A 12,605-nucleotide genomic window follows, 5' to 3' on the forward strand; every position below is an offset into this window, starting at 1 on the left:
AATTGTTCCAGTGGTGAATTTCCCAGATCCCTAGATTCAAATTCCAGTCACTCAGTTGTGTTTTATCTTCATCTGTTAGACTGAAGGGCCTTTTACTACCAAATCTCTGTTTCCACATGTGGGTAATTATAGCCTGTGATGGAGTCACCCTTTAACCTTCATTTTGATATCTTAAAGAAACTGTGCTCCTTGAGTCTTTCAATAAGGCATGGTTTCCAGTTCTTCTCCGCTGAACCCTCTCCAGCTTACCAACATCATTTTGAATTGTGATCACCCAAACTGGACAAAGTATTTTAGTAGCAGTGGCAGTAGTAGTAAACACAGAAGCAATATCATGACTCTACTTCTACCCAGTATTCAAGCCAATGATCACATCAGGCTTTTTGGCATCACCAAGCAAATATTCTGACCCACATGTGGAGTGAAAGATAAACTTTTGCTAATGATCTAATTCCCACGATAACATTATAAAGCAACATGGGATTTATTTATTCTGCTGAAAATGAAACCCCTGAATACACAAAGAACAGCAAAAAGGGAAGTAAAACATTTCTTCATACATCCTGGAGTTTTGTTGGGATACTGTAATTCTTAAGCTCAGGTGGAGAGAGAGATTTTTGAACACACGTATGTAATATGTGTACACACACACAGCAATGAAATATTTAATATTACTCTGGAACACTAAGTGGTAGGTACAGCATTTAATTATTAGAAATTAAGATTTAATTTAATTAAACAGGCAAATGGAAAAACTTATTTTAGGCTTCTCAGAACATTTCAGGTATTAGCAAGCTTTACAGAGAGAAAAATAAAGTGATTATTAGGGACCTCAGTACTGTCTGGAGAAGAATTAAAAATGACAATGAATCTGGTTATTACTATCACTTCAGTACTCCACTATAATCTATTATGCTTTCTCAGCTAGTTAATGAAATTCTTTGTCCTACACACAAAAGACCTGCAATGTAATAAACTTATTAACGAACATTAGTCAGCCTCTCTGAAGAAATAAAAAGGATCACTAGCAAAGAAGGGAGAATTTAATTCGCTTATTCAACAATGTTACTGTTTTGTAAAAAAAATACAAGTTTTAAAATGCTTATCCCCTCATGCTATACACAGTTCTTTTGTAAAAGATTTGTGCATGTATTTTTCTGAACATCTACATCCAATTTTAAAAAGTGGAAACAAAGGTATTGCTTTTAATCCATTCCAGGACTGTAACTATAGAAAATAAAGAAGAACTAAATGCTTTCTCAGGAAATAAGCTTTTACAATTCTCTCATGCCAATCTGCTTTTTCCAGTATTTATTTATTGTAATTCAGGTTTGTAGACTTTTGACCATCGCTGGGAACTTCATAAGCTGTAAATCGTGTGCCTAATTCTTAGCATTATGTACTGTACCAGTTGCCAATCTGCATTAAGTTCAGTTTGTTTCACACATGAAACAATTAAGCAATAAGGCACAATGTGGAGGTGTGGTTATCTGATGATAATCGCAGCTTCCTGAACTTGCTTTATTGCAGTATAAAGGGTATTTCAGATTGCTCACAGGAAATTAGCAGCACGAGAAAGTTCACAGAGATTAGTGTATTCCTTTAGCATGTTGAGCTCACTATTTTTTTTCTAAGTTGCTTTGCTAAGTACAAAGGAGAATGACATACACTCAAAAACATTCTAATAGGCGGGTGCATATTCCATAGGTGAGGTTAATTTATAAGCACCACACGGTTCTGCTAAAACTATTTCTTAACACTTCAATATGTCAATAGTATGTGTTTCCAGCCCTGTAAACAGTATTTTGATCCACAATCTAAACATTAATAGTAGTTTTAAGACACCTCAGGGTTATGGTTATTTAAGCAATAAGACATAGCAGGATGTGAATTATGGTCTAATAATTCTACACCAACTATATTATTAGGCATGAGGCCAAAGACAAGGACAATTGGACACACTATGTGTGCATTATTACATCATAATTCATGCTCTAGCATTCTCTTAATGCAAACAGAAATCTTCTAAACATGTTTTTATTGTATTTTACATTCATAGTCTGATAGCCTTTCAACATTAAAAGCTGTTCATTGTTGATACCGGGATCACTATCAATCAAAATATCTCTATATTATTTGTTGTTTGTTTTGTACTGTGGCTACATGCTTTAAGGAGGAACCCCAGAACCAACATTTTTTATTTCAGATCTTGAAAATAAAATCAAGAACTTTTGGCACCCAATAGAAATACAGTAACATGTGTCTATTACAATAGTATAATGGGTACGTCAATTTTGTATGAACTTCTTGCATGTAACTGTATCAATGAAATGAGTTATAATGCTAGCCTAGCATATTTTCATTTTCCCAGTGCTGGATTAGTATGCTATACAATTCTTTAAGAGTGAAGAGTGTTGCTTAGACCCCCATATCTGCTCCTTTAGCGGGGATTGACCAAAGTTCTGAGACTGCTTCTAGCTAAGTTTGACAATGGTGTTATGTGGACACAAACTATGCAATGCCATTTTGAATTACACTCAATAAATGTATTTATCAGTTTTTAAAAGTTAGTAGTATGGATAGCATATGAGGGATAGGTGTTTGAAGAAGGCCATATTAGAGGGGCAATATGTCTGAATAATGTGAGCAGAGGCAGAGGCCATACATTTCTGTTATATCTTGGCTTTAGTATAATTGCTCTGGGTTTACAAGTCATTGCCACATTCTCTGATGAGCAACCTTCCCAGCTGGAGTAAATAGGCCCAACTAAATGTTAAAGTATAGTCTCTAAATGTATACTATAGTATACTAAATGTTAAAGTATAGCATAACTAAGCCTAAGGGATATCTTCCTTGATTATCCTGAATGTTTCAATTTCCAGTAACATAGTAGACTTAGTTCTGCCTAGTGATAAAAGGCAGTTGGACAACAGGCTGGGGCTTAAGTGTCCAATTTTAAGAGCACCTCCCCCAAATAGCCAAAACTAAACCAAAGCAAACATGAGATTGCATTTTAGCTTCTCCACTTATTTCTTTTAAGTGGAAAGACAAGTATTTTCCCCCATGACCAATTAAAAAACCACTTTTTAAACACTTCTAGCCAGATACTTAATTTTAACTTAGCTTAAATGATAAAATATGAGTTTAAATTTTTTTAAATATACAGCTCCTTTCCTCTATTTCCCTCATAGTGGTGAGAGAGGCAGGCCACCAGAAAGAGTGCCTCACATTAGTTCTAGATAGGCCATGGACTTAAAGCAAGCAGCCCCTGACAAAACACCTTTGTACATATGTGTTTGTTCATACATAATTTATGCTACTTTAATGGCCAAGGAGTATTTCAGAGACTGACATATGCTGTTATAATGAATTAGTTTCCAGCAGCATTTTTCCTCATGTGAGTGTGAGAACTCATGTCCTCCACCCAGACTCTCACATTTCTGAAATCATTTCATTCCATGAAATCTAAGGTATAAATGAATCATTCTTTGTACTGCTATAGGGATATAATCCCTTGATTCACCTATCTCATGAAGCCTTGCGGCTTATATGAGTAAATCAGAGTTGTACTTTCATACCTAGTTACTATTATGTATCTTTCCACCGACACCTGACCAGCTGCGAACTACAACCAGATTTATAGTTTAAAGGAGTATATCATTATTTCACACAACTCAGGATGAAATAAGTTTTGAGATGAAATTAAAGAATATCACAATACACTCATTCAGAAACAGGGGCATAATAAAGAAGCAGAGCTCTCTAATTATTGAATTAGCATTAACCCTCTCTGGCAAATGACAGATTTACAAGGGTTTCGAGATCTGCCTCTAAGATTGACATTGCCAGTGCTAGAATACCACCACAGTATTGAAACTTTAGGTACATTATTAAGGATAAATCATGAAACAGTACCAGTACTGTATTTATTACCTGTATTCTGAAGAAAGAACAACAGCACCAATTGCATAAAGTTGTAAAATACCAGTAATAAACATCATGTTTGCAATTCCAATAAAACACAGACATCTACAAAGAAATATTATATAGGTATATATAATATAATAAAACCATTCATTGAGATACAAGAAACATCATATTGTTGTACTATATAAAACAGCTGTACAGTGTGCACACAAACTTGCCCAGTCTCTCCAAATTGTTTGCCAATTACCTCTCCCTAACCTCGGGCACTTAACGCAGAATTTGTTCAGTGTCCATGTGAGAGCAGTAGGTAACTATCTTGTATTTTTAAACTATGTACTTACAGTGTTTTCCATATATAAAAAAGGAAAAGAAACACACGTATATACACACGCACACAAACACACAACAGATCTATGTAACTCCTGCTTCCTGTGCTCTTGAATGGGTACTTGTAGAAAATCCTGCACACATTGCAGGGGCAGAAACCTGCTGACTTTACAGATTGAAATCATTAAATGGCTTTACTTTGAATATCCCACAAATGAACAAATTGAAATCACATAGTGGTGTCCCAGATCCCTGAAGAAAGTCTGTTGCAGGGGGTATCTTCCGCCTTCTTCAGCAGAGTTGGCTTCTTACAGGGAGGTGGGGGAGGGGCTGTGATTCTCTCCTCTGTGCTGTGCAGGATGTTCTGCCAGTCACTTCTCTCTTCGCACAGCTTTCGCCTCCAGTCCAGAAGTTCCTGCAGTGCGGCGCTCTCATTGTCTGACAGTCTGAGCTGGTGGATAACCTGTTAGTGAGAAGGGAAGGAAAAGAATGCATCTACAGTCATCATTGGGCTCCCGGGCCAGCGGCACTCTAGGCAATTGCCTAGTTCGCCTAGGCTCACGGGCTGCCTCTGATGCTATGGAGTTTCTGGGGTGCGGCTCCCATATAATTTCTTAGGGTATGTCTACACTACAATGTTAATTCAAGTTATCTTAATTCAAAATAGTTAATTCAAATTAAGCTAATTCGAATTAACGCATCTATGCACAAAAACTATTTTGAATTAGCCTTTTGCTAATTCGAAATAGCATGTCCACATTTAGTGGACCCTGAACTGAAGTTAAGGCTGGTTGGAACCAGTACCGGCAGGGCATCAGTTTAGGATTTAGTGTGTGGGGCTGCTGCCTGAGGCTAACTGAGCTCCGTGCTTAAAGGCACCCTACCCCCACCCTGGACAGACAGTTCTCAGGGTTCCCTGCTTGCTTGTCTACTTCGATGAGGGACAGCAAAGCAGTCCTGGCTTGGAGTGCCCTGAGTGCCCTCACTCGGGACACCACAGAACTCAGCCATCAGCCTGGCTGCACTTGTTACAGGCTGCCATCCAGGAGGCCCTGCAGGAGAGCATCCACCCCAAGGAGCCCTCAGAGCCACTCAGGTCCTCCCTACCAGGGGCTCATGCCCCATTCCTCCCTCATGTTCTTCCACTTACCCCTCTCTAGCCCCCCTTCCTGATATAAAAAATAAAGGACAATTTTTTTCAAAAATATAAACTCTCTTTTTATTTAACAAAACTGGGAGGAGGGATGAAATTCTGGGGAGATTGGAGAAAGGAGGCAGGAGAAAGGAGGAGAGAGAGTGTGGGAGAGGGGAGGGGCAACTGGGAGGAGGGAGTTGGAAGGGGGAAGCAAGAAGAAGAAGGGGGAGGGGAAGCTCAAGGGTGAGGGTCTTGCCAGGCCACATGTCTCTGATCACTGTAGGTGCGGGGGCCTCGGTGTCCCCCAGAGAATGGGAGGAGGGTGTGGAGATAGAGAAGGAGGGGATTGAGGAGGCAGAGATGGGAGGGGGAAAAGAAGTTGGACGAGGAGCAGGTGCTTCAGCGGCACGGCCAGCATACTCTGCAACAGGGTGAGCAGATCTTCAAAGAGGGCACGACCCTGGTCAAGCAACTCCTGGTAGAATTCCCTCTCATCTTGTGCCCACTGCTCGAGGGTGAGGTGCATGGCTCGCAGGGCCCCCAGGTGCTGTTCATGGTACCCCTGATGTGTGGCGGTGGATACACTGAACCCTCTGGTGCGGGAGGAGGTCCCGGGCTGGGAGGTGCACCCTGCACCCGCAGCTGGTGCGGCTGTGGAGAAAGAAGAGAAGTGGTCAGTTCTCTCTGGGGACAGAGTGGGTGAAGCCCAGATCCTGTCTGCGAGGTGAAGATGACCATGCCCTGCACTGTCAGAGCTGACGTGCTTGCACAGAGGCCATGGTTGGGATGTCTGGCTGTCCCTGGGAGTGGGAGCTGCCCCAAGACCACAGCCATGCCCCTGTGCCATGTATAGTGCGGCTGAGGCGGGTGGAAGATGTCCCCTGCCTCTGTGTAGAGGGGGCGTGTGAAGGGAGGGCATCCTGCTGGGTCCCACCCCAGGGTCGGGAGTATGTCAGGTCTCTTCACACACGCATGTGGCTATCGGGCCATGGCCCCTGTGTGGCACGCAGCTGGAGCCACCTGCCCAAGGGTGGAATGGCACATGCCTGCACGTGCACAGGTGGCTGCCTGATCTGTTGGAGGCCCACGTGCGCGGTCCCTGGTTCCCCATACCTCCCCCCCCCCAGGTAGGGGACGGTGATGGCACTTACCTGGTGTGGCCTCCCCTGATGACCCTGCTGACTCTGGTGCCGGGACAGCTCAGGGGTCCCGGTGGCGTGGCTCCTTCCGTGCTGGTCACTCTGGTCCCAGCTTGCTGGTCTTTGGGGTGGCGCGGACCGTCCCACTCCCCAGGATGCGGTTGAGGTTGGGGAAGTAGGGGCAGGTGTCAGCCCCTGCTGAGGCGCTGTCCCTGGTGGTCCTGGCATACCCCTGCTGAAGTTCTTTTATTTTGAGGCGCACCTGCTCCTGCATACACCTGTGGCCCTTTCTGGCCATGGTGGCCGCTATGCAGCAATAGATGGCCGCATTCCTCTGCCTAGTGCAGAGATCATGGACATTGGGGGCCTCCCCCCAAACCTCAATGAGGTCCATGATCTCCGCACTAGTCCAGGCGGGCGTGCGCCGTCTACAGCCCCTGGCTGGCCCCTGGGAACTGGGGGACTGGGCGGGGGACACTGGGCTGGCACTGCCTGCATGGCTCATGATGGGGCTGGCAGTGCTGGCTCTCTACAGGCAGGCCTCTGGCTCGCACATGCCCAGTAGCCTGACTCTACCCCTTTAAGGGCTCCGGGGCTGGTGGAGAGGAGAGTAAGTTTTCCTGGTTGTGCCCAAAGTGGCCACCAGGGCACCCTGGGAAGGGCTGGAGGCCAGCTAATTCGAATTAAGTGTCTACACAGCACTTCATTCGAATTAGCTAATTCAAATTTGGCGTTACTCCTCGTAGTACCTGGATCAAGAAGCTCCAACCTTTACCCTCAGAGATAGTAACCAGTCCCAACTTTCACAAACGTTAGCCAAAGGTTTGCCTCTACTTCATAACCAGTCTTGGTGGACTTAGATTTAAAAAAATCCTTTTGATAGGTAACATTGATGGCTACTTTTCAGCATTTCTAATTGTTTATATATTTAAATTTTCACAGTTGAAGCAACATGTTTTAAACATATTTTCTATTTTTATCTATCATAGTTGTGGGAAGTTAGGAAGGGTCACACAATTATTTAATAACAGCAGATGCTGAATTATATAAAATAAGAGTGTTATAATGGTTTAAACAAACTGTCAACTGTCAACTAGCATATGGAGAAGGGTGCTCCTGTTGAGATAGAGTATTTGGACTTTCAGAAAGCTTTTGACAAGTTTCCCTCAACAAAGGCTCTTAAGCAAAGTAGACAGTTGTGAGATAAGAGGGAAGATCCTTTCATGGCTCATCAACTGGAAATGAAGGGTAGGAATAAGTGGTCAGTTTTCACAGTGAAGCAAGTTAAATAGAGGGGACCCCAAAGGATTTGTGCTGAGACAAGTGCAGATCAACATATTCATAAATGATCTGGGAAAAAAGGTAAACTGTGAGGTGACAAAGTTTGCAGATGATACAAAACCACTCAAGATAGTCCAGGCCAAAGATGACTGTGAAGAGCAACTACTAGATCTCACAAAATTGGCTGACTTGCTAATAAAATGGTAGAAATTCTATGTTTATAATACACATTGGAAAACAATCACAGCTATATAGTAAAAGCTCTTTCATTTGGCACTTCACAAATTGGCAAGCACAATAAACCACCATTTCTAATCTGCACAGAAAGTCTGATTTATAGTGTGTATGGTGCAGGGCTGTCAGGGGGTGCAATGTGGGAGGGGCTGCAAGGCACAGTTTGGGAGTTTGGGTCTGGAAGGCAGGAGGGGTTGAGATATGGGAGGTTCTTGGAGTACTGGATTGGAGAGGGTCCTCATCCATACTGTTTCTGGTGGAGGTGTACCCAGGTAGCTCTACAGGCTCATTGCCTCCATCCCCCCTCCCTGAGCACTGACTCCACAGCTCCCAGCCCATTGGTCAGGAACCAATGGGGGTGACACCTGCAGGCAGAGGCAGCATGCCTGCTTGCAGCAGAACTGTCTGGCCATGCCTCTGCCAGGAGCAGCAGAGGCAGGGAGCTGATTGCACCCAAAGCAATTAACAGGCAGCAGGTTTAAAACAAACATAGGAAAGTATGTCTTCACGCAACATACAGTCAAACGGTGAACTCATTGTCAGGCAATATTCTGAAAGTCATAAGTATATGTGGAGTCAAAAAGTAATCAGTTAATTCATAGATGGCAACCTGCAACCCCATCCTTTGTGTGTCTCTAAGTCTCTGATTCCGAGAAAATGGGATTGGACAATAACTCAATAAATTGCCCAGTTCTATTTGTTCTCACTGATGTATCTGGCACTGAGCTAAGTGGACTACTGGTCTGACCCAGAATGGCCATTCTTATTATCTTGTGTTCTATCATCACATGTCAAAATATACAAAGTAAATATCCTTAAATAAGTTCTCAAGCAGCATTTCTCTTTGTCTATCTATAAATGTCAATGATTATCTAAGGAAATATTCTTTTAGTCAGTTTGTATGTGTTCAGTGAAAATAACCTTTACCAACATTTACTGATAAAAATCTAAGCCTTATAAGTCTATTTATAACATTCGGAGGAGAGAGAGAGGGGGGACTTATCTAGCTACAGAGGAGCTTTCAAAAATGTTTTTTTTTAAGTTAAGCCCTGTTCATGCTGTAAGACATTAGTTAGAATAGCAAAGTTACCAAAATTAACACTGTAAACTCAACAAACATTTTGTCTCAAATGTTACAGAGAATATACCTTCCTCCACTCTCATATACTCCAGGGCTGTGTCTAGACTGGCAAGTTTTTCCACAAAAGCAGCTGCTTTTGCGGAAAAACTTGCCAGCTGTCTACACTGGCTGCTTGAATTTCCGCAAGAACACTGACTTCCTACTGTCTGAAATCAGTGCTTCTTGCGGAAATGCTATGCTGCTCCCGTTCGGGCAAAAGTCCTTTTGCGCAAAGCGAAAATGGCAATTGGGACTTTTTTGCGCAAAAGCACGTCTAGATTGGCTATGGATGCTTTTGCGCAAAAGTGCTTTTGCGGAAAAGCATCCGTGCCAATCTAGATGCTCTTTTCTGCAAATGCTTTTAACAGAAAACTTTTCCGTTAAAAGCATTTGCGGAAAATCATGCCAGTCTAGACGTATCCCAGATGATTTGCCAGAGGATAAAATGATAAAATGTTCTCTCTCTCTTTCTCTCTGTATATATGTATTTAAAAAGATATTGCCAACCCCTTCATATATCCAAATTTTCATTTTCAGTGAGGGTGGGTGCATTTGGAACATGGTGTAGGTCATATAGATGCAGGAGCTGGTATCACCTTTAGGACTGGAAGTGATAGTCTCATAAGAGCTAATTCCTATTAACTTTGATTGGCTTTGGATCATGGTTATAACCCAGTTGGCAGGACAGGGTATATTTGATTTTATTTACTTTTTCATTCATATCTCTGAAGACAATAACAAACAGTTTTATGATATCACATTAAGTCCCCTTTTAGGGATGGAGGAAGGTAAGAGGGGCCAATGTTGAGTATAATGCGATGACAGGTGCTAGTGTATTTGAAGAAGAAGTTGAATTAGAATGTCAGCTAAGAGCTTTCATTTAAAGAGCTTCAATAAATAAATAAAGTTGTGTATAAATGCTTAGAGTTAAATGTATGTAATGTCAAAACAAATACTTTAAAAGCTGCTCCTAAGGTTGCTACCAGGTGAGACAAAATTGATTTTGATAGCATTACTTTAATGAAATAGTAAGGAATTTTCATCTTTGAGAGATACATAAAACTGAGAAGGCTTTGTTCCTATTCTGTAACAGAAACAAAGGCACACAGGTGCAGGGTGAAAAATAAGTACAATCTGACTGCATGAAGAAATTGACAAAATGCACCCTATTTATAGCATGAAGAAACTGTGGATGCTTTATTATTCTGGCACCACTTGTGCATGTTGTAGCTACTGTTGTGTCAGCATTTTCATTATGCACCTCATTTTTCACTTTACAATGGACATGAAAATTTGGTCCTGGTTGCAAATGGATATACATCTTTTTATTTTATCTTTTAAGCTGGACTGAAAAAATCTGTTTGGCCATTTAAAAATTATACACATATCTTTCTCAGATCTTTAACCCTGGGGAGACTGAAACAGGTATACCCTGAAACACCCTCCTCTAAATAAGCTTTTGGCAAGTAGTCTGGAAAGCATTAGTATTTTAACTTGTATGAACAATATGCGACGCAACAGGAAGCAAGGAAAATATACAAGAAGCATTTAATCTTTATATGGGTTCATTAATATAATTAGATATGGGTGAACAACATAAGAGAATAATCTAGTAGATACATTTTCCTCTTTTCTGTTCATAAATTGATTTATGAACAGCTAACTGTTTTCTCACACTTATTCATTATATAAAGAGATTTACTGAACCATTTCTGTGAATGATTCCTAGTCTGCAGCATTAAATAAAAATGCAAACTGTGCTTCTCAGTCAAGACTAAATACAAACTTTGCAAAAGACAAGCAGAGGAGGACATAGGACATGGATAAACCTTTTTATGTATAAGTACAGGGAGGTGGGCAAGGTTCCCTCTAACCCTGCAACTGCTTCATGAGTCCCAGCCAGCCAGGGACTCAGGACTCTGTGCATGGAGCTGCCTGATGAGGCAAGACTGATTAAGCAGCTGTGGGGCTGTGCTGTCGCACAGCTTAGAGTGACTCTTGACAGTGGGTGGGCAACCTACAGCCCATCAGGGTTCTATGTGTGGCCTGCAAGACATTTTGTTTACCTATGTGCAGGGTTACCAGATTCCTTTGGTTTCCATCTGTGTAGGGTATTTTTTTCTGCTGGTATTACTAAAGTGACACAAACGTAAAGCAAGGCTCACATGAAGTGAGTTGTGTGCTGATTGCACATAACATTGAACATGAGAGCTATGTGCTCCCATTAAACCAATCCCTCCAATCAAAGTGCTGCAATGGATCAACGGGACCCCACACATTCTAGGGATGCAAGTTCAGTTAATAAAACTGCCCTGTTCTGGCAGACCACCTTGGTTACAAAATGAGATGAAAGAAAGCCACAAATGCAGCACACTCACTAGCCTAGGTTGCCTACCATTGGTATAAAGCTTGTCATGAAAACTGAACCTACAAAGACCAGCCTATCTATTGTCAGGAGAGAGACTGTTTCAAGTTTAGAAATTCAAAGTTCAGTGGGAGTTTGGAAACCTCATCTCTCAGGCCCCTTTGAAATCTATTTTGCATCTCCAGAGAAGCACAGAGAGAACTGGGGACTGAGAGTAGGGATGGACAGCAGGGGAGGACGGTTAGAACAGAGAAAGAGGTAAGCAAGGGTACTTATAGGCCTGGAGGGGAGCACATCTTTCTTTGGGAAAGGGGAGACAAATGGTATATAAAGAGTGAGATCTGGGGGAAAGAATCCCAGTCCCTGACTCCCAATCTTTTTGTCCATTAGAGTCTCTCACTGTACTCCTGACTTCAGTTCCTTGTAAGGATGTTAAAGATCGGTTATTTGGTTAATTGTGTAGTCAATACAACTTGTATTGACTACATGATTAGTCAATAAGGGGGGCCGTTTTGCAGAGCTGCAGCATGGATGGCTGCCAGAGCTGGTGCCCCTCCATTTTAAATGTAGTAAGAGCCATAGGTCTCTTACTACATTTAAAATGCAGAGGCAAAGTGGTCCAGGACCGGCGTGAGCTAGGACTGCTCAGTTACAACTCATGCCAAGTCCAGCAGCCCCTATTCGCAGCAGCCCAGGTTGGCTGGGGACTGGAACTGCTTATGGAGCAGCCTCTGCTCATAGCCAGCCTGGGCTGCCACGGACCGGGCTGCTCCATGGCAGCAGCCCTTGTCCGCAGAGAGGCCCAGCTCCCCTCTGGGACCCTCACAGACAGGGCTGATGCTGGAGCAGCATCCCCTAACCTGCCACCCACAGCCTCTGATAGAGACTGGTGCGGGGGGAGGGACTGTGCTGTGGGGAACTGGAGCAGGTAATCAAGTATTCGACTTGACTGCCTATCAGGCTTAGCCTTATCAGGTAGCTGAGTACTCAACTATTCACTTACATCCCTAGTTCCTTGACAGTGCTGCCTCACTATACAGTGGAGTCAAAACAGTAGTGCCATACAGACCCTTTCAG

At 42.6% G+C, this 12,605-nt stretch overlaps 1 protein-coding gene across 5 annotated transcripts in view; it reads right to left on the reverse strand.

Annotated features, from left to right (window-relative positions):
* Window positions 1–562: 562 nt before the first annotated feature.
* Window positions 563–12,605, reverse strand: part of MYO16 (myosin XVI) — a 517,195-nt gene continuing 505,152 nt past the window's right edge. For 4 of the 5 annotated variants that reach the window (XM_075918615.1, XM_075918625.1, XM_075918604.1 and 1 more), the window contains one exon: window positions 563–4,717. In XM_075918615.1, coding sequence (XP_075774730.1) covers window positions 4,484–4,717 — 234 coding nt within the window. In that variant the 3' untranslated portion in view covers window positions 563–4,483. The remainder of the gene's footprint in view (window positions 4,718–12,605) is intronic. The other variant, XM_075918641.1, reaches the window with a different exon arrangement.

Source organism: Pelodiscus sinensis, chromosome 1 (genome assembly GCF_049634645.1).
Source record: "Pelodiscus sinensis isolate JC-2024 chromosome 1, ASM4963464v1, whole genome shotgun sequence".
Lineage (NCBI taxonomy): Eukaryota > Metazoa > Chordata > Testudines > Trionychidae > Pelodiscus > Pelodiscus sinensis.